Source organism: Nothobranchius furzeri, chromosome 3 (assembly GCF_043380555.1).
Source record: "Nothobranchius furzeri strain GRZ-AD chromosome 3, NfurGRZ-RIMD1, whole genome shotgun sequence".
NCBI lineage: Eukaryota > Metazoa > Chordata > Actinopteri > Cyprinodontiformes > Nothobranchiidae > Nothobranchius > Nothobranchius furzeri.
In genome coordinates, this window is record NC_091743.1 from 5,942,035 (window position 1) to 5,967,573 (window position 25,539).

General features: G+C 41.9%; 2 protein-coding genes and 1 long non-coding RNA gene across 10 annotated transcripts in view; all 3 read left to right on the forward strand.

Moving 5' to 3' along the window:
• Positions 1-25,539, forward strand: part of ptpdc1a (protein tyrosine phosphatase domain containing 1a) — a 101,287-nt gene that overhangs the window by 43,943 nt on the left and 31,805 nt on the right. For 5 of the 6 annotated variants that reach the window (XM_070549140.1, XM_070549141.1, XM_070549143.1 and 2 more), the window contains exons 6-7: positions 11,197-11,334; positions 11,409-12,478. In XM_070549140.1, coding sequence (XP_070405241.1) covers positions 11,197-11,334; positions 11,409-12,478 — 1,208 coding nt within the window. Of the gene's footprint in view, positions 1-11,196; positions 11,335-11,408; positions 12,479-14,903; positions 16,954-25,539 lie in introns of those variants that run through there. The other variant, XM_054738161.2, reaches the window with a different exon arrangement.
• On the forward strand, positions 3,798-7,036 carry LOC139068828 (uncharacterized). The gene is made up of 5 exons (XR_011520082.1): positions 3,798-5,688; positions 6,058-6,148; positions 6,291-6,474; positions 6,549-6,604; positions 6,810-7,036. It is a non-coding gene; the product is annotated as an uncharacterized lncRNA (long non-coding RNA).
• On the forward strand, positions 19,888-25,188 carry LOC129161124 (uncharacterized). 3 transcript variants are annotated; one of them, XM_070549145.1, is made up of 7 exons: positions 19,888-21,930; positions 22,797-22,925; positions 23,063-23,131; positions 23,409-23,483; positions 24,069-24,173; positions 24,326-24,522; positions 24,764-25,188. In XM_070549145.1, the coding sequence occupies exons 1-5, from the start codon at positions 21,518-21,520 to the stop codon at positions 24,079-24,081; spliced, it is 699 nt and encodes a 232-aa protein (XP_070405246.1). In that variant the 5' UTR covers positions 19,888-21,517; the 3' UTR covers positions 24,082-24,173; positions 24,326-24,522; positions 24,764-25,188. The 3 variants fall into 3 exon arrangements, with proteins under 3 accessions (XP_070405246.1, XP_070405245.1, XP_070405247.1); XM_070549144.1 differs by having other exon boundaries at positions 24,326-25,188; XM_070549146.1 differs by lacking the exon at positions 23,409-23,483 and having other exon boundaries at positions 24,326-25,188.

Consider the following 25,539-nt stretch of genomic DNA (forward strand, 5'->3'; position numbering starts at 1 on the left):
AGTTTGCGATAAAATAAAAAAACAGAGGAAGTCAGTGGGCTAGGCTGTTTGTGTGAATGGGCGGGGCTGACTCTGGTGCACCTCCACCTTCTGGTGCAGCTCCGCCTTTGTGGTTCTGCAGCGAGCACCCTCTCACTAAATCGAGTACTTGGACCAAAATGGCCTACTTCTTGTGCGACTTTGCACTTGGCTCCAAGAGACTTTTTTGTAGGTCCTGAGACACCACATTAGTGTACCAAATTTCGTACTCCTCAGTCAAAGCATGGCTTGGGGCTGACAGTTTTAATGGTCCTAGGGGGCGCTATTTCAGAAAACATGCCACGCCCACCGGATTTTCACATCAGATTTTTTGGGGGGCCGGACTGGGATCACTCCCAAGATGTTTCGTGGCGATATCTCTAGAAATGACGAAATGGGAGGCAAACGTAAGGCCACATCGGTACGCCTGACTTTGCCGCGCGGCCACAGCCCCGCCTTCTGCAGAAAACTCCCATAAAGTGGCGCCAATCAACCCCAACTTGTCTTCAGTTACCTGCTACAAATTTGGGATGATTATTTGAAAGAGCGAATTTTGGAAAATGTCCCAGTAAAACTTGACCTTTTAAGTCCTGAGGGGGCGGGGCTTATGTGACATCATCAATCGACCATTCATTTGTCTTCGGAGGGCGATGACGATTGTCCATAGAACATTTCTTTAACTGTAATTCTTTCATTTATGAAATTATAGCAATTTGAATTTTTTTGGCGAGTGCTCGAACTTTGAGGCCTGGCCCCGCCCCTTCAGTATTTACGAAAAGTCTTATTGTCTCATTTGAATCGTCCATCGCTTCTGTTTGATCGCACACTATTTTTGAGACAATCGTGCGAAAATTGACCAAACTGTTAAACCAAATATAGACCCTAGAAATGGCCAAAATGGGGTCAAAATCGCCACTTTAGTCCAAAATGGCCGACTTCCTGTTTGATATTGATCATGGGTGCAAGAGGCTTTTCTGTGCGTATTGTTGAGTTCTACAAGTGTACCAAATTTCATCACTCTACTATGAAAAAAGGTCAAAGCGGAGGGGTATTTTTAATTTTCCAGGGGGCGCTGTCGAAACATTTTTTTACCAACTTTCACATTGCCAGTGAAATATGTAAATTTCACGCACTTTCTATATTGGGCCAGAATTTGGTGAGTTTTTGGATATGCTAAGACCCCCTAAAGGCCATCCAAAGACCCGAAAGAAAAAAAAAAGGAAAAAGAAAGAAAGAAAGAAAAAAGAAATGGAGCAGATACATTAGGCCTTCGCAGCTTCACTGCTCGGGCCTAATAAATGGAAGCTTTCATCACTTATTCTCAGACATTTGAGGCAAAAAGTAACTCTAAGACGCTCTGTTATTATTTAGATCTGAATTTTTTACAGAATCTTTTTTTTTAGAATCTAGGGCTGCTTGATTATGGCAAAAATAATAATCATGATTATTGTGACTGAAATTGAGATCTTGATTATTTTAGATGAATTTTCAATTTATGCTGATTTTATTTGTTTTTGTTCTGTCATAAAATTGCTCAGGGCACAATCAGGACAAAATTAAATAAGAAAGAAGATGATCACTAAAATAACTCCTGATTCCCACTATAAAACGACCAATATACTTATAGCTCATAGTTTATGACCCAAGGGCTATAGACCTTGGTTTAACTCATTTAAGTCCAACCAGTACAGACCCAAATACCACAGCGTCAATCTTCCCGGCTGGATGAGTGAATTTCTTCATCAGAGTCAATATTCTGCTTCATAATCAGAGTCAGTCATTACCAGACAAAGTGATCAGTCAACAAAGACCAGACCTGCCGGCAATTATACGTTTTATCTAATATTTACACTCTTCATGCTGCGCGCATCTCCTCCTCTCCCCGACTGGGAGCCTCTCGGCGGGAGACGATTTTCAAACTCTAAAAACTCCCAAACTTTGCTCAGCCTGAAGGTTCCACATCTCCACTATCTTCTGGTGTAAAGTAGTAACTTCATGAGGGATCATATCTGTAGATGAGACTTGTTAAAGTCAGCAATGAGGCTTTGGCGCTTATAACGAGTAAGTCCCAACACCGACAACAACGTACTGAAACTAGAACCAACATGCATAAACAGACAGATCGGTCCCGCCTACTTACACTGTTGGTCTTTTTTAAATACGCAGTAATCGTTGCTTCATCCTGCATCCTAGCAGCAACCACTTTGGTGCCTCTGGAGTCTGTGTTTGTTTATGTCGTGCTGCATTCAATGTAATTGGAAAAAGGAGCTTCAAGCGCTTAACCTCCAATTTTGTTTTCTTTCTGGCTTTAGTTGTGGGGGACGGATTGGGGTCGATCTGAATCTGGGGGGGACAGATCCCCCCGTCCCCCACCCTATCTGCGCGCCTGCATCAGGTACAAATAAAAGACAGAAAGCATGAAAGGAAATGAGCCGACATAAACGATCACGTGTTAACTTTGTTTTTGAGGTGGCGACACTTTGAGAATGTTACTGTGGCCGACGCATCCGTCTGGAGCGCATCAACGATCAGAGGTCTGCACCTCTCACCTCAAAATAATCCCCGGAGAGTCTACATGAATAATGTAATATAAGTAGAACCAGGATCGTTTTGGGCTCCCCCTGGGTGTGTTGAGGGCTTCCAGGAGCTCCCTTTAGCTCTACCTGTAATTCAAATCCTGCGTATAGCACCAGTTGGTCGCATGAGTTGCCGGATCCTAGCAGACAGTTGCCAGAACGGTCCTTTCAAAATAAAATAGTTCCCGGATCTTGTTCCGGCAAGATCTGGCTCAAATTAAGCCCTGGATATAACAATATCATGATGAACAAACCATAAAATAAGGAAATAAATCATGAAATATCTATGTATAATTTATTTGAATATTTTTATCCATGATGTATGTAATTAAATATTTAATGATACATTTATAAAGATTATGTATTTAATTGTGTCACCTTTGGCTCTCCATACTTTGCAACTGGATCTCATGTAATAATTAGATTTTACCTTTTTCTGACGTTCATTATGGGTCATAATTTATGGCTTTAAAGTCAGTTACCTCCACTGTGTCATTTGGGCAATTTTTATTTAGTAGAGGTAAAGTAGATAATCTGGGATTAACAATACAGATTTTTAGGTTTGTTGCAATCAGTTTTTTATATAGCATGATGACACTTGCAGCTTCACATTCCTGAGATTACAAGGAATCCATGGATACTCACTAAGTCCTGATCCATGACTGGGAAGGAGCTGAAATATCCACACAGAGCAAACCTGTTTTTACTGCGAGGTCTGCGGTAATAATTCTAATAATACTAATGAATTTATAGTTGATCTTGATGATAAAACTAAAGGCATTAATCACTGAACATGTAACGTGAAGGCAGCTTTCAGTCTGAGAGCTAATATCAGCTCAAACTGTGTTCTGTAGTGCTGCCGCTCACCTCTCTCCTTGTAAAACCCGCTCACTACTTGCTTCTGTTCAGTTAACTTTTCCTCCTTTTATGGAAGCCAGATTTCCCTTTCTTGGGAAAGCCATCACTTCCTCCTGCCTCCAGCTCTGGCTGTCAGCCATATCAATGTCTCCTTAGCTGTACATGCAGCGTGCAGCCCTGGCCGCAGGTGTGGACTAAACTACTTTGCACGTTTTTAAGGGGTGATAGATGCAACAGAGAAAATTCAATTATTTTTAAGGCAAAATTCTGTTTCTTAACTTCTTCATCCAGGTAAAGGGAAGTTTAGTAAGACATGAAGTAGGTGTGTGTGTGTGTGGGGGGGGGGGGGGGGGCATTTCCATCCAATCCATGTGATCAGTATCGGTGATGGGCAGCAAAAATCATGATCGGAGCATCCCTACTTTCATTTTAACTGAGGCTTGGTGGTGAATCAAGTCAGAGGGTTAATGTTTGGTTGTGACTCTGTGGTAACCGGTTAGATGATGAGGAACACTATATACATCCTGTCCTTGGAGAGTCGTCCTGACTTCTCGTCGTCCTGAGCTCCCAACAGACAAAGTCAGCTGATCAGAGCTCAGCAGAAAATCTCCATCATAAATACAGAAGCTGTAAAACCCAACACACACACTGAAGGGGAATGATGCATGCAGCTCCTGGTGTTCCATTGTCACACCAAAAATCAGATCGGATGTTGTTAATATCCGTTCACGTAACTTACATAGCTTAGCATTTTAAAGAGGGAGAGAGAGTAATCCTGCTGTGGAGCTCAGGGTGGGCAGTCTTGAGCTGGGTCCTACCTCCCCTGGCCCACTGCCCATTCTCATCTGTAGGTCAGGACAGGCGGTTCTGAGCTGGTTTCCACCCAGAAACAAACTTCCCTGACCACTGGGAATTCTTAAAACCCTGCCATCATAGGCGTCATTTTAACCGGGGACATGTCCCCGGCAAAATTTGTGATTGGCAGCTGTGTCCCCCCCACTTTCAAAAAAGCCTGCTGATGAGGATTTTTGTTTTACCTGCTCAGATCTTATTCCAGGGGTCGGCAACCTGTTCCCATCAAAGAGCCATTATTACCCGTTTCCCACAGTAAAGAAAACACCGCAGTAGCCGCAGCGTTGTGGGCGGGGCCTACCCCCAGACAGCAGAGCGCTGCTCACAACAGGTGACAGCAGCCGGGGGCATCGCACCCGTGGGGGATTCAACACCCTCACTTTTCCAGCTGTTTTGCTCACCTCCACACCAGTCTGGTTTCTTTATGTCGCACTCACTCTGTTTGCCTCATCTCCTTCTTCACCTCCGCTTCTGACAGCCGATGTCGGGTTTCCAGGAGAGCAGGAGGGACGGAAGAGCTCGACTGAATTCATAATTTTACATCTTGACATTAGCTGTACAAAGTCTGAGTTTGATAAAGTGAAGAACAACCATTTGCAGAGGTTTATAACTGGCGCAGCGCCAGGTTTTCATTTTTGGGTGGGCCACGGTAATTCTGGACGGACCTTAATAAGCAGTGACTTAAAGAGCAAGTAACGTCTAAATTAACTTTTTTTTGCTGATGAACTGTATAAATGAGTGTCTAATAGTGTTTTAAATGTGTGCATTCTTTATTTTAGCATTTTGGTGCATTTTCTTTAAAAATTAAAAATTCTGTCTAAAAACCACAGTAATGCGCCACCTTCAGCTGAAAACATAGAATTTTAGTCATTTTGAATAATTTTTAGCCAATGGCTAAAGAGTAAAGTACTACGTAAACCAGTAGAGTACTACGTAGCAGCTCCGTGCCAAAGTTATAAAAGCAACGAGCGTCTCAGCCACGCCTTGTGGCGAGTGGGAGTTGGATTTGCAAGCGAGCATAGGAGGTCAGCGGTAGTTCAGCATTAGCATATAGCATTAGCATATCCTAGTCTTTAGCATATCTTTTAGTGTTATAAATACTTATTTAGTGTTAGATTTGGCTGTTGGATATTGTAGTTTAGTTAGTGTTTGGCTGTTAGTGTAATTGGGAAAGTATTTCGGGTTTAGTGTTCCATATCGTCTTAGTATTGGTGAGTAGGTGTAGTGTAGTAGTGTAGTATGGTTGCGGTGACTCTGTGGGCATTTTACCCGCGATTCTGCACGCCTCCGTTTGAAGAGGGAGGCTGTGCCCACCGTGGCTCTTCCGCGATTTAGATGCAGCCCACCGACTCTGCTCCCCCACCACGGCGGGCTCCAGTCTGAGGTGAGTCAGCTAAATAAACGTTTTAACATCTTCTAAAGACAATTCCCTACCTAAATGCAAAGTCTGAGAGACGTGGTTCACTTCCTTTAGCTAGTCAGTCGGCAATTCTGCTACAGTGTCTCTAACTAACGCTGCACTAGTTGACAGACATCATTACAGCGTGAAATCCAGCTTGTGACCCGGTTCTGTAAGGAATTCTGTTCAGGAGGTCGCATTTCAGGCTCTCCACATCATGTGTGACTGACTTTTACGTTATAACAACGATCACACACTAGGAATGTTATAAAGCGCCTATATAGGAGATTCTTTTGTATATTATCTGACTTTATAAACTCCCAACAACAATGTGCTTCTATTTTTTTTTTTCAGGCTAAATCTACCCAAGACACTGGCTGTCAGACTGATTTAGCTGCAAGAATGCACTTGTCCAGGCTGACGTGAAACCTTCCCTGTAGCAAAGGTGAATTATTTTTAATAATCTTCTATGTAAACATTTTATTATCACCTTCTAGTTTTAATTTGTTTTACAGATTATTGTTACACGGGATTTTATGCTCTTTTAAACATTTATAAATGTGCTGCTTCTTTGTTTTTGTACATAGCCAGCCAGAATGGAGTTCACAGCCGCAGTGTGTCTGGTGACCCACAGGGACCATGATGAAAATTAATCTTCCAGAAGGTCCCAGAGCAGCGTCCAGACCCCCTGAAAAGACCAAGATGTGAGGTGTCTGCTGTTGATTCCAGCTTCCACCTCAGTGACAGTGCAAGCTCAGTGAACTGTTTAAGGTAAAAAAAAATTTAAAAATTTCAGAATTTTTAAGATATTAACAATTAAATAAGTATGTGATTACATCATGAAGGAGGCTACCGATTCTGCCCCTGACACTTGGTGGTGATGTGTGAGCTGATTCAACTGGTAAATAACTTTTACATTAAATATTTTGTTCTTTGCTATCAAAAGTAAATTAACTAATAACCTGCATTATTGCAAGACACTCAGCAAAATATGGACTCTACACCATGAGGCATGCACACATTAATATTCTATAAGAGCACATAAGGTGAGCAACACCACTTATTGTACACTGTCCTGAATTTGTTTTCTTTCTGCATCTCATTAGCCTGGCTGATCACCTGATAACCCCTGTCATCTGGTTATGACAGCATGAGGATGTCCTCACACACCTGTAACCTATCAGCTCATCCTGCTGAATAGAGAGAGAAGAGACAACACCACATCTCCTGTTCCTGGAAAGCCTTCAGCCATCCTTCGATGACTGAGAACCTCCATCAGCTCTGTCTCCTGTCTGCCTACAATTATTATAATAAATATTGTGTTTGACAAGTTTTTTGTGCTGCCAAATATCTCATTTAGATTCGTTTTGATATTTTAATGGATATTTATAAATTACATTGAATATCACATTTTTGTTGCATGTTTAACTAGCTATTGTGATTAATTAAACTAGCACCTCACTGTTAAAAGCTCGTTCTAATTTCAAGCATGTTTAAGTATTTATGGACATGAACAAAAACAGGAAATATATAAATTGAGATTTATTTAATTAATATAACAAATAAGGGGGAAAGAGTCATTGAAAGGCACGTTCTTCTGAAAGTTCCTGATCCTGATGACACCAGCAGAGGAGACCAGCTGCAGACACCAGAGGACCTAGAACCAAGAGAGCAGCTGTTATCAGTAAATAAATAAAGAAATCAGGGCAGTTTTAGTGGGCTGAACACATTACAGAATAATTTTCTCATGGGGTATTTTCATAACTTTATATGCAGCAGACTGTAACTTGAGCCCAGAGCTACCGGAGAGCTGCTATCCAGCATGTTTCAGTGGATTTTCCTGCTTTAACTGGTTAGATTAGCTGTTAAGCAGCTCAGCTATTTGTTGCTGATTAAAACCAGGTGTGCTGAAGCAGATAAACCTCTAAAACATGCTGAATACTAGCTTTTTAGGGCCGTGGAGACAAACCCTGCAGCTAATCCAATGCTATGGCTAACGGCTACTTACCTTTCAGAGGTGATTCTGTTGGGTCGGTTCTGGGAGTTTCAGGCAACTCACAAGCTCAAAACAATAAGACTCAGGTCCGCTTGTCTCCTCCAAATAGACTTGGTCCCTTTCTTCTCGAGTGTCTGTGTAAGGAGGGGGAGAAACGTCCTCCACTTCTAATAACTGCTCAGAGTGAAGGGAGCTAGCTTCGTCTAGTTAGCCATCGTCTTCGTCACTGCCGCGGCTCCGCCCTCTCGGTCCTCCAGGCAACGCCTACTAATGTTGCATTTTTTAAAATTGATACGTGGGTGGAGAAGGACTCCGAGGCTCAATTGACCCGCTCTTTAAGTGAAGCAGGCAGGTCGCGCTAGAAAATTTCGTTTAAAAAGACGTCATAAATGTGTTCCCCCGTCATTTTTATTTCTAAAATATGAAGTAAAAACTCCCAATTTAATTTTCATTCATTTGTCATTAATATGTAGTCTACACCCGTGCGTTAAGTGGACCATCTTCCAGTAAACGCAAAGCATCCAGCCCACCTCTCCAAATGCATAAAATGTGCATCAGCCGTTAGGCGCGCCGCGCGCACCATCAGCTACGTCAGCCCAGACAAGAGCAGAGCAACTAGAGAAAGAATAGTGGATAATTGTGTCTGGATGTGGATGGAGATTACAATTTACAGCAGCCTGATCATCATTTAAATACATAAACCATCACCTGTCTTCTAGTCCACGCTATCAGCATTATTTTAATTGGTGTGTGTGTGTGTGTGTGTGTGTGTGTGTGTGTGTGCGTGCGTGCGTGCGTGCGTGTGTGTGTGTGTGTGTGTGTGTGTGTGTTTTCCACTTCAAACACTGGTCTAACCAACCAGATAGCGTGTCCAGTAACACATTAATGTTACAATTAAACTTGATTAACCCCAGAGCCACGCGCACTGCGCTGTGCTGACTGTAAATGAGGGGAAACGATTTAATCGGATCCTTTTCTTTTCAACATGGTTTCATGTAAAGTTTCATTCAGTACAACCTTTAGTTACACCGATCTAACGAGACAGAGCCTGGATTTGTATTCTGAACAGTTTAAACATGTTTAAAACGGAGACGTGCGTGACGCGTCTAAAATTCGTACCTGCTCCGCTATTATGGAAATTAAACTAACAAGATGAATAACATGAACTTATTTTAGGCACAGACAACATCCCCCACACTTTTGAAAAGCTTGCAACGCGCCTGATCGCTCGTGTACGTCTTAATTATCTTTCATTAGACGATAATCAATAAAATGATTTATATAAAATGGATCCAGAAGTTGTAGCCCGCGTCTCTGCCTGCAATTTTTGATATTTTTCACCCTGTTAGTGGTTTTACTGAGCAGGTGCCACTTTTGTCATACGTTTCTTTTAAAAACATGTTTAGACTGTTCAGAATACAAATCCAGGCTCTGTCACGTTTGATTGTTGTAATTAAACTTTGTAGGTGGGGGAGGTCAGAAAGCAGCTCAGAAGCGCCGATATGATTACGCACAAGCGTGACGCGTCAACCCGGTCTCACGGTAAGACCGGGTTGGACCTGTTCAGGTTTACGCAGACAATCTTTACATGTAGAATTGGCTTACAGATGTAAAATTAATGCAGTAAAATATAAAGCATTTTATTTAAATATCCATTCATTATTTTACAAGCAAGAGCCGCATGCGGCTCCAGAGCCGCGGATTGCCGACCCCTGTGCTAGCCTACTTTATTGTCCCCAGCAATTTTTAAACACCACTCAAGTGTATGGTTATTGTCCTCAGCAATTCTGGAAACAAACTGACGCCCTTGCCTGCCATCCTTGTCTGCAGGTCAGGGCAGGCTGTCCTGAGCTGGTTCTGACCCAGAAATCAGCTCCCCTGGTCCACTGGGAATTATTAAAACCCTGCCATCCTTTTCTGAAGCTCAGGTAGGGCTGCTGTGTGTCAGGTTGAGATGTTGGAGGACCCAAAATGCAGAAACCCAGGATGACACGAGGCAGAAGTTGAATAAATAAAATAAATCCTTTATTTTTGGGATGATCAACAACAAAAATTAATCCAAAGAAGGCTGGGAGCCAAAGTCCAAAAATCCAGATGAAGATCTGGGTATCCAAATATTCAAAGGCACGAGAAGACTAAATCCAAACACGAGGGGCACTAGAAGACATGACAGAATTACAAACAATGGACCGACAAGACACTGAGACAAGACAGGGCTTAAATACACAGGGAGGATGAGAGGGAGATGAGCTGCAGGTGTGTGGGGTGTGGGAGGAGGACCAGGTGAAGGCAATGACTAATCAGGGGAGAAGCTAACTTGGCCTAAGAATAAAACCTAATACAAAAGAGCAGGAAACATAACTACAATTCAAAGGGAGGGGGGAGAAAAATAATAAACACTGATGGGAAAAAACATACTAAATCATGAAAGGCTGTAACTAAAGGAAATGACTTGAGAAACCTAGAGGGCTGGAGATCTAGGGGCAAATGGGGAAAACCAGAAGACACATGAGGAAGACGCAGACATGACACAAAAGGATCTCCTAGAGAGGATGGAGAAACACCAGGAGGCACATGAAGGAAGGGGCAGACGCAGACCATGACACTGAGCTGATTATGACCCAGAAACAAGCTCCCATGGCCCGCTAAGCTGCTATACTCTTCTGGAGGTCAGGGCCGGTGGTTCTGACCTGGATCCAACCCTGATATGGGTTCTAGGAGCCTGCAGGGAATTTTATAAAGCCCACCACGGGGCTTTGGAGGCCAGTGCCGACCTCCTTGAGCTAGATCCGATCCTGATCTGGGCTCCAGGAGCCCGCAGGTTATTTTTTAAAAGCGTCCCATTCTGTTCTGGAGGATGGGAGGCTTGTTGAACTCACTCACATCACTGGGATTGAAATCCTCCAGTCTGAACTGGCACCACAAACGACTTTGATTTTGTATCTAAAGCAGAAGTTAAGCCCCGTCTTTTCAGCTGTATGTGAGAACCGAAGATAGTGTTAATTTTTTTCTTAGATGTAAACCTGTAGACTCGATATCCGCTGGAGTTTGTATAGCCTCCACAAACACAATAGTTTACCATTTTGAAGAAAAATGAATGCAATTCAAAACTAGTGAACACACACTGGTTCGATAGCACGACCTATCTGCTCGAAAACTACCTACTCGCCACACTGAGCTTCAGGCAGGGCTAGTTTATAGCTCACTCCTTTACATCAGAGGCTTACGATTTTGGGAAAAAAAGAAGCTTTTTAAAAAGCCACTTTTTACTCGAAAAATTGTGCCGTCATGTATTGTCAAACCCATGAACAGGTACATCTGTTTGCTCATTCAATTCAAGTTCAAGTTTATTTATATAGCGCCAAATCACGACAAGAGTCGTCTCAAGGCACTTAGGTCCTACGTCATTGAGTCATTGTCCGGTTTGTCTCCAAATGACCAACCACAGGGAGACTTTCAACAACTCTTACTTTGTTGTCTGGTCTTCTTTATTTTAGTCTATTACTACAACTTTGGATGGAAAGACTACGGCGTAGCCTCTCTAACCACAATCCTCGATATGGTGAAAGTCATGTCGTTTGCTGTTCAAGAGGGGAAGATGGCTGTCCACTGCCACGCTGGTCTTGGGAGAACAGGTTAGTAACACCACTGCCTGTGATTTGGTCCGTAGAAGGTTTTGTTTTTACAAATGCCAGTCCTGTTCATTCAGGTGTTCTGTTGGCTTGTTACCTGGTCTTCACCACCCGGATGAATGCAGACCAGGCTATCCTGTTTGTACGGAGTAAAAGACCCAACTCCATCCAAACCAGAGGGCAGCTGTTGTGTGTTCGGGAGTTTGCTCAGTTCCTGGTTCCTCTGCGAAGTGTGTTTTCATCTGCAGAACCCAAAACAAGTGCCGTCACCTTGTCTCAGTACCTCACCCGGCAACACCACCTGCTGCATGGCTACGAGGCCCGCCAGATGAAGAATGTGCCAAAAATTGTTCAACTAGTGTGCAGGCTCCTCGTCAGCATCGCTGCCAACAGACAAGTGGTGATGGAGAAGCAGTGGCTGGAGAACCCCGACTTCACAGCAGAGGTGGAGAAGACCGTGTCCCAGCAGGCCCTTCAACAGCTTGGGAAGGAGATGATAGGAAAAGGGATCCCTGACCTATCGTTGTATTTTCCCAGCCCACCAGCACTACAGTCTCCACATACTTGTGATGGTCCTCTTGCCAGCGACAATGAGCTCGAGCCTGTGTGGAGGCAGCAGCATTCAGAAAGCTCTCAAAGAACTTCTCTGTTCAACAAAAGGAGCTTCAGTGACTCTTGGCTTTACAAATCTAGTCCATGGCCGCACAATGGAGTACTGCTAAAGAACAGCAAACTAATTCATTGCCTATTCAGTCATTCTTTGTCTGACAGCAGTCTTACAGCCTCTGACACTCCCTGCTGTTATCTCCATCCACGGGACACCCGGAATCTGAAAGCAGGTCAACAGCAAGACAACATATCCTTCATCTCACAAAAGCAGCATGATGTTCTGAATCTAGATCAGTCTGAGTGTGGAAGGAAAGCCCTTTTTAATGCCACCCTGCCTTCTGTGCTGCTCCAGAACAAACTGGTTTCCACCAATAAGGGGTGTGTGGATGGAGGAACTGACAGTGGATCTGCCACAGATGTTCCTTACATCAGCCTCCAGTCTGAGCCCTCTCCAGAGAACCGACGGCTCCTGGTGGCCCGAGCTCTCGCCATGGACCTGAATGACAGCCAGCTTTCTTCTAAGGTCTCAGTGTGGCAGGTATTTACCTCAGAACTTATTCAGTTTAACTTTTAATACTATCGAGCCTTGAGATGCAAAATGTTTGTACACATTAGCTGTTTAAAGAGCAAGTCACACCCAAATCAATTTTTTAAGGCTGATCAATTGTATAAATGAGTGTCCAATAGTGCTGTGGTCAATATTATGTTATTTTAGTGCATCTTTTTTTAAGGACCGGTACCGTGGTATTAGTACACTTTCGAGTGCAACGAAAGGCACGATATATGATAAAATATTACCGTTGGCACTATTGAGATCTCATTTTTTATGAAATATGTTATTTTTGTGATGCATTTCTTCAATCTGTAGATAAGAAGCTTGAATTCAATCAAACCCCGCCTCCTCCCTTGTGAATTCCACAATAGTATACGGCCCAGAGCCTGCAGATTAACACCAAAATGTCCACTCAGCCATTGCCGAGTGGGATTACTTTCAGTCACCTGCGGATGGCAGTGTTTGCAAAAATCATGTCGAACAGTCGGACATTACTGGCATGTCTTAATATTGTCAGATGAAAAACTTAAAATCGTCTGACATATTTACTGACTTGTGTCTTCTGGAAGTATCCATTTACTGTTGAAAATGAATTAAAGGATGCCCAGTTGTTGAAAAATATTGGCAGCTATTAAAATCAGGTCTAAAATACATGGGAGGGAATCTAAGTCATGGCGTCTAACATGGCCGTGCCATACGGGTACCGTAGCTGTACACACACTGGTGTTAGATGGTTTATTATTAACTTAATACCTAATTAAACCTCACTACATTCAGCCAGATGATTTTATAAACCCAGACATCACATTCTAAGACACTTAACTAGGCTTTTAATAACCTCTTAGATAATGTTTCAATACATTTCTGTTATTGTCTTATTAGAAATAATCATTTAGAATAATTTTTCCTGTATCATTAGTCGTAGAAATATAGTAATAAATTGACTTTTATAAACTATATTTTGTGTTGGTTCCCTGTAGTGTTGTCAAAAAAATCGATACCCAGATATAAATCGATACTAAAAGTGGTATCTAAATGAGATATTCCATCCCTGTGGTATCGATATTATGGACTATTATACACAGCCTTCTTCAAGTACACCGACACGCACGACAGCCAGATGCCGTAAAGCAGCCTCCGCCTCCCAGACAAACAGAAGAAGACGCCGCATGGCTACATAGCAATTTCCCACGCGAGTTGTCTCCGATCCAAGTTTTGTCTGCCAAATAAATAAACAAAAACATAAACAGCGAATTTGGGAGGCGCTTCACAGCCCAACTTAATTAGCATACCAAGTCCGACACGTAGTTGTATATTCACGCTTATGTGCTTAAAGGAAACTCCCGTTTATTGCAACCCGGACTTAATTTCTAGCATGCAGTACGTTTGTTTACTCACGCTGACAACTTTGGTGCTACTTGGATTCCCCGGGGTATTTAGATCCATCGGCGAATCGCCGTCAGCGTATATCCATATAACGGGTGCGGACGGGCGCCCATGGTGCAGCCTCGAAATAAGACATTATCTGCACCAAAACATCTTCATGTCGAAAGGTTTTGTTAGGAATCATTAACGTGATTCCCCTGTTCGTTTGGAGCGGGTCTGGTCTGGGATTTCTAGGCGTAAACAGACTAGCTGCGGCTAATCTAACCGGCGCTTTTAATGACGTCACTGCCGTGCGCCAGTCTGTTTTTATTAAGATTACCGGTAGATGTACCTTTGTCCTACTGTGGAGAAATTAGTTTTCTCTCTTTATTGACCAACAGAGTTGTTCAAAAGTACAGAACAAAACATATGGCATTACATCTTATGACAAAAATGCACCTTAAGCAGAGTTTAAGCAGCAAAACATCACTCTGCTAATAGTGTATATATAGTGAGACAATTCATGATTTAAAGTGTTAACTTTCACCAGTTTTTGTATGCACGTTTTAAAAAATGCTGATACTTGAAAGGTTTAAGCACTTAATACACTTAATTCTTAACATTTAATTTTTGCAATATAAACCGAGGAATGTTATTTTTTGAATAAACTTGTTCGCTAAATGGGAGTTTTTAAATAGTATCGAAATCGAGTATCGAGTTTTTTTTCAAGTATCGAATCGAGTTTGAAAGTTTAGTATCGTGACAACCCTAGTTCCCTGGCATACCCAACTGACCTATTTACCAAGTCAGTTGGATATTAATAAAGGTTCACTGATGTTGATAATCCTTATTTTTATGGAATATTACAGTTTATTGAATACCTATTTTTTTATTGACAATTTATTAAAGTAAGCACTTACAAAACATTACAATGCCATATTTCATTGTATGGGAGCCTGTGAAGACAAAATTAATTTACTATGGGTAGAAAAATGTCGTCATTCATAAAATTGTTTTACATATTTACCTTTTCACTCGTTGCCAGTGACGAAAGGGAATCTGACGTGCTTGTCATTTTGCTGGAGGTTGTGATCCCAGGGATTTTTGTTTTACCCTAATGTTCATCCTTGAGTAAGGTTTTACTGGGACACAAAAATAAATCTTACTTGCAATGGTATGTACTGATTCTCTATATTATTATCATTTCATTGTGTTTATTTCCCAATTCTAATTTTGCTTATCATTTATCTTTTCTTGCACCAAGTACCACAGCAATTTCCTAATGTGATTCTTGCAAATATGGCAATAAAACCCTTCAGATTCTGATTCTGATGGGGGCAGTAGCCTCAGCCAGGGGGGCCAGATTTCCCTCTCCCCAGCCACTTGGACCAGTTTCATCGGGGGAATCCCAAGGCGTTCCCTGGCCAGCCAAGAGACATTGTGTGTCCAGCGTGTCCTGGGTCTTCTTTTAGGTCTTCTCCCAGCTGGACATGTCCAGAAAACTTCACTAGGAGTCATCCTACAGGGTTCCCGCGGGGTCTTAAAAAGTCTAAAATTCATAAATTTAATTTAAGGCCTTAAAAAGTCTTAAAAATGCCCACATTTTTTGTCCAAACATCTTAAATTTTATTAGGTCAAGTCTTAATTTTTAAGTTGTTTAGTCCCGGGATGCTTTCACCATATAGTAAAACTCGGTTATCTAGTGTCTGCCTTTTTCTGAGGGACTGTGTTGGTACATTGTGAATACAAGTCTTGCAATAACTGTAGACTATAAATGCTCAGTTCACGCGGAGCGCGAAGAGTTTGTAGCTTGTTTGCTGCTAGCTAAAATCTGATGAGTTAAGTCGACTGTATCACGGAAGTGTGCGTTCAACGAGAGCTGGCTGTCCCTGGCAATCGATATGAAGCTCGCTGTAAACTTTGCAAGAGGACCATCTAGTTAGGGACCTTGGGTGTAAAGGCACTCTTGCTCGTATTTTACCTGACGAACGTTAAAGTGACCACGCTCATTCTGGTGTGTGTGTGAATGGGTTTATGAACGACGTTGTCTCCCCGTTCGAGCTCCAGATCTCCACGGAGCTAAAGTCCTAGTTGGAACATCCTGTTAACCATAGACTTTATAAAATGTAGACCCCGAAAGCACGGCCGCCCTATGGCTACAGCCTATGCAGTACTGGTCGGTGTGGCGTCTACTTTTCTATGCCTGTGCTGTGTGGAGGACGAACGTCCTCCACACAGCACGGATGAGCAGAAAAATATACAACTGCACACAACATTGATTTTATATGCACCCTTACAAGTTTATCTCAAATCAATCAATTTATAAAATAAAGCTTTGATTGATTGGTGTTCAAATTCATTATTTCTACTCAAAAGTTGGAATTTCCAGACTCATTTCAAAACACGAGTGGCATCGGTAATCTATTAATTTATTTGTATTGTTTTTTTACTCATTCATTTGGGGCTAATCAGGGTTTTTCCTGGCTCAAATTGAGGCAGAGGTGGTACCATCCCGACAGTGAGCCAGCGGTCTGTGCATTCAACTGCCTCACTTTTTTTAAAGGCTAAATATTCTAAAAGGCTCAATAATATGCATTAGATTAGTGTTTAGTTCCCTTTTCCCATCTGATATTTATAGTTACAAATAGTTTTAAATATTTGACCTACATTTCAGTAACATTTTAGGTTTGTATTAATAACACTCATCTTAGTCACAATAAAACATAAATATATCCAGTAAAATATAATGCATTTCATTAACATGCATTTGCATTGGAAATGGTAATAACATTTAATTTCTGCTGCTAACAATGTAATGGTGGCATGTCGATTATGTACGGGTTAGGGTTGGGTGGGTTCAGTTTTGCCTTGGCCCCCAAAATGTCTTGAAACGGCCCTGGGTGTGTGACTGAGCTTTGAAGGTGATCTGAATTGTATCAGATGTATAAATATCACATGTGTGTAGCTTGTTGTTTTATGCAGGTAAAAACGTGTAGTGGAGATAAATCTACCTACATTTTACTTTTCAACACTTTGTTTTGTTTTTATTTAACTATTTTCCTGTCCTGTCTGTCTCTCATCTTCCTGCATCTCCTCTAAACTCTCCAGAAAAACTGCTGCCTGGATTCTTACTTTTTCACCAATTTTGAACTACGCTGATCAAAGGGATCAGCATTTCGATGCTGTGCCAGTGAGATGAAATCAACGCAGCACACGAATAGCTGAGCACGTCAGGAATGATTAAAAGTCAGAGTACCAGAGGATATAATCAGATATGAACAATCTTGTGTTAATTAGGTTTTGTTGCGCCACCTTGAGAATGTATCGTGCGCCGGACGCAGCGGGCGCACCAACTATCAGCACTCTGCGTCCTCTCCCCTCAACAGAACCCCGCTACGCTGAGAGTCCATAAATATTGTAATATAGGTAGAAACTGGATCTTTTCCTGGAAGATATCTAGCCCCCATAACTCGATCCCTGCGCCTGGATGAAAAACCGGACATTTTGATCAATGTAGGAACCCCCCCCCCCCCCCGGACGCCCTGGACAGAGAGTGAAAAGTGGACATGTCCAGGTGAAAGAGGACATTATGGACTGCCGTCAAGCCAACCCTCTTTCGATTTTTACGGGCGCAACTACAAGAGAAATTACGGTGTCCTCATTCGAGAGTGTCTTTCAAAATAAAAGCACACTTCTAGGATGTGTGTCTGAACCATCAACATTAATATTATGGACATCTACTTTCCATAGGCTCCAATATCACTTTTTTGAGGCCAAATGGGAGGTGGCCACCACTGCCATTTTGACCGTGTCACAGGTTCCGTCAAGCCCAGACAATTCCAAAAAAGGGAAGAAAGGAGGAGCTGAGGGTGAGGCTGTAAGGCTGGGATCAACTGACGACACCCGGTCGAACTAGCTACAAGTTAATCTGAAGCTAACCCTGGCTAACCCAAAGCTAACGCGGAGGTGGGAGCCGAGCTAACGGATGTAGCCACCTAGCTACAACCATAGCTAACTCTGTGGAACACCCATCGACCGCATGGAGTTCAGGTGGAGGTTTGCGGCGCTTTTTCATGAGAAGTACCTTTCTGTGAATAAAAAATATGAAATCGGTAAGTTTATAAGTTATTTCCATAATGAAAATATATTTTGCTTTGAGCAAGTTTTCACTATCACGTACCGTATTTTCAGGACTATTAAGTCGCTCCTGAGTCGCACCAGCCATTAAATGTATAATGAAGAAGAAAAAACATATGTCGTATTTTGGGGGGGAAATTTTATTTTTCTTACAAAATCTGAGACAAAGCGTTTCACATTGCAAGACAAGTACCGAAAACAATAACCGAATAATGCACCGCAGCAGCGCGCCACGGTCTCCAGCAGAGGAAGGCGGTGTTTGAAACCTTCCCAGCGGGACAGGGGAACTCATTCTTGGGTCGGAGTCGGCCCGCAGCAGCACGGTGTAGCCTACATGTTTTGTTATATAAGTCGCTCCGGAGTAGCAGGACCGGCCAGACTATGTAAAAAAGTGCGATTTATAGTCCGGAAAATACGGTAGTTATTAGTATTTGAGATAAATTAACAAGCTAAATACATTTCATATATTTCCAAAACGTAATCCTTGTTTGTATCTTGTACAGCCAACTAGCCTTTATTCTGGACTCAGTACAATTCACCAAAAGTAAAGAGACATTATACAGATGAAGTAAGCACAAGATAACTTACTGGAAGACACAGAGTTATGAGAACCAGAACAAGAGAGCCTGATAACAGTCATGTGAAAATAACAGTTAAAAAGTATGTATGTATAATAGAAATAAAAATATATTAGAATTAGTGTAACTCGCTGTGATCCAAACAATAAATCAGCCATAGCTGATTAGTAAATATGAAATGAGGTCTGGGAGTTTTTAAGTTCCATTCTTTTATTACATTTTTTTTCTTAGATCTATTAAAGGGTCACCATGGCAACCTGTGTCTCCAACATCAGCTACACAACGCAGCAAGTGTAAGTACCAAATACCTGTCTTGACCACTTCATGTATGGTTTTGTACTTTAAACAGCTAGGCCAAACCTGTTATTTTTTCCTCCATAGTCATTTGGATCATCGGTGACAGCTGAGTGAGGCGTGGTGCCCAGAGAGCTGCAGAGACCCTCTGGGACAACCTTGGCCTCCCTGACGTCCGTGTCTCCTGGTTCAGTTGGGGCGGACTGAGGTGGAAAGACCTTCTCCCCTTCTTTTTCAACTCCATGCATGGAAGAGCAGCTCCTGATCTGCAGTGTGAATCTGGTGAACATGAAGGAGAACCTGCACCGGCTTCACCTTCTACACCCTCATATCACACTGTTGAGAACTGTTCTTCCTTCACAACCCAATGTTCCACTCACTCTGCAGCTCTCTGGGCCCCTTTTATTATTTTAAGTATTTTTTAAATGTCCCGACACTTTGTGTCCTGTTATTTTATAAAATGTGACGTAAAAAAATAAATGTTTTTGCTCAATTACTGGAATTTCTTTGGTTAAGACAAAAAAGGAAGGAAGAATCATTTATGCCAAGTTGTTTCTACAACAGGCCTGTTTTAAGTCCAACAGTTTCTTAGCAGCCAATAGAAATGTGTTCTTTACTAACTTCACTTGGTTTAAAAATGTTGCTAAAATAAACAGAGTGCTGTATTTCAAAACCCAATCATACTTGTTATTGTAAATATTAGCTTTGTAGATATTTTTTACAGATAGATATTTGTGTGCTAAAAAACCATGAACTTAAATAATTTGTCATTCTTTATTGAAAAACAATAAAATACAGGTGATAGGTAATTAGATTTATCCCATATTACCTTAAAGGACGACACAGAGAGAGAGAGATTATTTGTAATGTCCATGAATCGTCATGCGAGAGCTGGGCGCAGAAACCCCTCCATGGTGCTAACCAGCCCCCCTCTGTTCCTGGGGAAAGCCTTCAGGTCACCAGCTCTGCATTCCCCGGCATCTCCACCAAATGTTAGGTAATTAAATGTTAAGTGATATTTAATCTCCATAACCCTGAAACCTAAAATCAACACACATGACAACAAGGAAGACATTTTACCATGAGTCCCCAAAATAAATGGAGAGTTAACGCAGGGAAAAACCTCCTCCGAGGCTTTTCCCCCCGTCACTCCCCTGTGCTCCCAGTTTGTCAGGGGCTTTATTCACAAAGGATGGAGGAGAAGGCAGGCCTTCTCAGGTTACAGAGGTACAGAGGTTTCCTTGGAAATCTACAATCAACATCCTGGAAATCCACAATCAACATCCTTGACTGCAAACAAGCTTCTCTGCTCAACCTTTCATAAACAGCCACAGTTGGCAAACACAAGAGATTCATGAAGTGTTAATAACACAAAATGGGCATCTTTTAGGCCTCAAAAAGGTACAATTATAAAAATACCCAACAACAGGTATACAGAAAGTGTGGGAAAATTGATAATGTGAAAGTATTGCTCTTTAAATGTAATACTATTTATCTTTAAAAAGAAAAACTCTAAAATGTACTGTACAGCAACATGACAGAAGAAAGGTGGTCTGTCTGTCAGAATGTGCTGAACAGATTTGCTGTATCAAGAGGAGCGTTTTGTGTACGAGTTTATGTTATTGTAATATTGGTTTGGGTTATGCATCTGTGACACGATCCAGGTGGAATGGAAGGTGCCACTAATATTAAAAGGATTAAAATAGGTTCTAAAAAAACAAGGCAAGCAGTGCGACAGCCAAAGCAAATTAAAAAGGGACATGTATTACAAAACCCTGATGATGATGCCAAGGGGAAAAAAAAGCGTTCAATCGAGTGTGCGCAGGGCCCCAAGGGACAAGGCAGTCCAGTCCGGCCCTGCTGAGCTCTCGACCAAGGAATCTCCAAGGCCGGCGTCGTCGTCTGGGAACCACAGGATCGCCACACGGTGGATCTAATCCGCCTCCTCCTCGGCCCGGCCCCTGTGGCACACAACAACTCCGGCAGTAAATAGGTCCCCGGCACCAGACCAATCACAGAGAGAGAGCAACTCTAACACTGCCAGGCACTGATCAATTACTTACGCGCGGGGGCAGAGTAACTCTGCCCGCCTGCCGTGTTGCGCTCTGTGCCCTGGCGTCTCCGGCCGCGGATCTCTCTCTCCACTGTTGCTGCTGCTTCTGCTGTCCGTGCCGCCGGTGGATCTCCTTCCAGTCCTTGCTGAGCTCGCGGTGTCCGTCTGGCTCCAGCCGAGTATTTTCCTTTCCCCTCACATTTCCGCGTCTCCACGTCCGCTCCCTTAAATAAACAAAACCCTCTGCCCGCTCACCTCCCGCCCTGCCTCTGTTCATTGTTTGCCAGTCCAGTCCACACCCCGCTCCCAGGTGTGGGTAATTGGGGAGGATTAACACAGATGGGATGCAATGTTGCAGCAATCACTAAAAACACCCAAACAGTTAAAAATCAACCTAAAAGCACCTAATCAATTAGAAAACATGCAATATAAAACGTAATATAAGAACATTAAAGGAGCATGGGGCAGGAATTGTCCAAAAACAAAAAGTACATGTTCATTCTTGTGAAGCTTATGGGCGATGAAGCATTTTAAACTAAAAAGAATGATGAAACCAGTTTATCATTCCATTTTGTTAATCAGGCTGTGTGCTGCAAAATGCAAAACATTCCTGATCCGAATTTCCCGCGCTGTTTTACGGATGTGACGTTAATTGACGCTTCAAGCGCGTTCTCGACAAGGTTCAAACCCGGAAAAACATTTGGAAGCTTGCTAGGTGGCGGTAATGCGTCTTTCACTACTAGCCACGTTAAAACCCCAAACAGAAGAGGAAGAACCCTGGAAATGGATTCTACAACTAGCAAACGACCAAGCGCAACTCAAAGCCCACTAAAGAGTGGCACAAAGAAGAAGGTTTTATCAGCGGCATCTCGAGAGTCAAAAAGAAAATATGATAAAAGTCGGTCAGGGACCCGAATATGTATTGGGTACGCTCTGGAAGAATGGAGGCTGCTTCAACTGGATTTGGGCCTGAAAAAGGATGCGGACATGGCTCATTTTCTAGTGACCAAGTAAGTGTTGGTCTCCTTATTTCTGCTGTAGGTTTCAGTAACGAGTAGGTAAACATATCAGAGCTGTATCTGCACAATTTGAGAAAATAAAATAAAACTTATGGATTTAGATAATGCTGATTTAGGTAATCTAACAAATCTTTGTGCAGAACAAGAAACTTATCTAAGCTAACGGTGTTTAGCATATGGCTTCCTAATCAGTTTGAAAAAGCTAAAAGCAACTAAGGAGTAACCGGATCACTTCTACGTTTTGTGGATGACACACCGCTTGTGTTTGGAGATAAATGGATGCTCCGTTTATTCTGACGAGAAAAGTAAACAGAGCTTGATTTGATTATATGACGTCACCGCTCAGTCGGAGAGAGCTAGCGTGCGGTAGCATGTTAGCTGTGATCACGCTTCAGTTTGTATGTACCACAGAAGAGAACGGACATTTTCCAAACCAAAGATGAGTCTTTAGAATTATGTCATATTTGATCTACAGTCCAACCTCTAAGCAGGACTGTTACTTCAGTAGATAATGTTATTCGTGGGGTTTGTGTAACAGAACCCCATCGGAATATATTTTCCTAACGTTATTGCTGTGCTACAAAAGAGTAAATAACTAGTCAGCCATTACTACATGTTTGACTAAAAGTAAAGTTGTGCAGAAGTTTGTGTTTATTTTTCTAAATTTGTCCTGTTGAATGTAGGTCAGAATAAAATATGTTTGTGAAAATGATAATTTTTTTTATGACTGACATGCATTTTCATATTACTAGTTGTGCCACAGGTAAAGAAGCTTAGCCATTATTGATCTATGTAAACAGAAGGTGTAGAGTCTCAACCAACTTGTTGACATTTTTGTTTAAAAATGTGTTTTCCAGCTACCGGAAGAAGCAGGCTCCTGAAACTGCAATTCAGGGAGGTTATGTGCAGTCAACCTCGACACCCAGTAAGAGAACAGCAGCTAAAATGTCGCATCGATTATCTCCAACTGAACCAGTGTCTGAGGGGTTAGTATCTTTTCTGTAAAACAAATATTCACGTTTTTGTGCTATGATATTTCATACATTAAATTAGACCTTGCATATCCACACTTGGTTCAGAACTAACATCACACCACCAAACACTTCTGACATTATCTTTACAGGGAAGATTTTCTAATGGCTGGTGTTGAGGCCTTAGCTGATGACCAAGGATTGGATCCTTTTGAAGAAAGGTAAATATGTTCATGAGAAGTCTTGCCATATATGCAGGAAATTACTGCTGTACTATGTGCAAAAAAGATAAAAACACAATAGATAAGCAAATATAGGTCATTATATATATTTATTTATGTAGTGAAGTGTCAATTCACAGCAGATTGTTGTTATTTGCAGAAAGAATTAATGACAGATGTATTAGGCTCCACATTTATCTCTTTAGAATCAGTACCATTTCAGGTGAGTTCCAGTATTTATCTTTACGTACAACAAATATTACTGTGTTGTCTGTAGTTTCAAATCCATGGATCTAGCTACGGATGCAGTCCAAATTGATGAGGACCAAGCAAACAACTTACTCAACATTGTGTGAGTTGCAATGTCTTATCTAGGGGTGGGCAATATAAACGATATAAGGTAGAAATGATATAAAATTGGGTAATGATAGTTTTTGGCTAATTCGCAATACGGCGATATTGTGATAACACATGACGTCACTAAGATGTGCACCCTGCTGACAATGGGACAACAGAATGGCGGTGACTGCAAGCATGGAGTGGGCGGAGGAGGAGGCCTATATGCCTCAAGTGGCATATATTTGCCACATGAGGATATCTAAAAGCATGTCAATTTGACATCTATAAACAGATGAAAAAATATATCGCAATATATATCGTTACTGCACATGCTTCAGATTATATCGCAATATAGATTTGAGGCCATATTGCCCAGCCCTATTCTTATCTACACTCTTTTTTTTAAACTCCAAAGTCTTAAAACAATATATTAATTCTACTGTTATTTATTGTTTTCATAACAGAATAGAACTGTTATGAAAACTTTGTCAGGCTGACGAAGTTTGCAGCCGCAAACTAAACGTTGCAGGTAAATAAAACCCTTCTATGTTTTAAAAAGAACTAAAAGATGGAATTGTTGTTTTATCCTTGCTCACAGGCTGGGATCCTAAAGGGAATTTCCATCCTACTTGTGTGGCTGAATGACATCTTCAACCAATTTTGGTACATTTGCCAGAAAGCACAACATCGTGATATGTTTAATGTAAGTATTGTGACATCTTTTGGACAACAAGACAACAATGCACATTGACATAATTACCTTTCTTTTCATAATAGTGCCAGCTCTCGTGTTTCTGTTGGTGAGCGCTTCTGTCACATTTAAAGTTTTCAAATAAAACTTATTTTTTCTGTTAGGACATGTGGGTGGGTGTGCTTCACCATGTCACAGGGAAGCACGAATGGACCCGTGGCAAATGTGACCATGGACCACTTGATGCAACGACCAGTGATAAAGAGCTCATGGTACCATGATCTCCACCACACGAGGCTCTTCAACGAATCATGTTCAACAGATGCTGGTTGAAGGAAGTCACCAAGTATCTGACCTTTAGGTATATTAATAACATTTTCATAAGCAAAAAAGCTAAATTGTCAATATCAAAGCTGAAAATTTACATATAGAAATGACAATTGTGGGTGAAAAGGCAATCAAAAGTGTGATTCCTAATAATCTATAAAGTTGTAGCTTTTGTTTTTTTTACAGGTCAACTTCAGAACTGGAGAGTTTCCAGAATTGCGTTCTCATGTAATCTATGTATGATCTAATGCTGCTGTTCTCCTCCCTCCATAAAGGCCCCAGCTACGTGAAGCATCAAAAGACAGGAATGACTTCTTTCATGCACACAGATTTATTAGAAATTAAGAAAAAATACTATGTACAAATGCAAATAACAGAACTTTTTTGTACATAAATAAAAATAAATATATTGCACAAACTGTTTGTTTATTTTTGGGTGAAAATGCTGTCTTCAGCTAAAGTTATTTTGAGGTATTGTGCTGTTTTGGAACTACTGTAGTTGTAGACAAACAGTTTGGATTTTTGGGTGAGGGTGCCCTCAGTCAGGAAGACGGTGTCCTGGCGTCTCTTGCTGAAACTCCAGGATATCCAGCATCACCCCTGGAAGACGGGTCACCACTCTCTCGAGAATATAATCTCTCTCCTCCTGGCTCAGGTGTTGTAAAGCTGTCTAGAAATTAAAGAGCATATGTTTACATGACTAGATTCATATCTCCAGTGAGTGATGTTATAGTTTTTGGCATCTCTCTATTATTTTATTTTATTTTTTTACACAAATGGCTACAACCAACCTGCATCTCAGCTATACTGGCAGCTCTCAGCTGTGCAAGCCGGTCTCGGTCCTCTTCTCTGAAAGCTGTTCGCTGCCTACCCCGGCGCCCTGGTCTTCTTGAAGGAGCTCTGGACCTCATCCTGCTGCCCTCACCCCTTGAGCGTGTCCTTCCCCGACCCTCTGAGCGACCTTTTCCTCTCCCCTTTCCTTTAGCCCCTGGTCTCAGACTTTCCCACGACACATCAAAGTCTGTGGCAGGCTCGGGCACACTCCATCTGA

What these genes read in the sequence shown, in the direction of transcription:
- LOC129161124 (XM_070549144.1), top strand. Translation starts at nt 21,518, where the DNA reads ATGCAAAACATTCCTGATCCGAATTTCCCGCGCTGTTTTACGGATGTG. An exon ending in GCTCATTTTCTAGTGACCAA is followed by an intron (nt 21,931 to 22,796) that starts GTAAGTGTTGGT and finishes TGTGTTTTCCAG; the next exon opens with CTACCGGAAGAAGCAGGCTC. An exon ending in ACTGAACCAGTGTCTGAGGG is followed by an intron (nt 22,926 to 23,062) that starts GTTAGTATCTTT and finishes TTATCTTTACAG; the next exon opens with GGAAGATTTTCTAATGGCTG.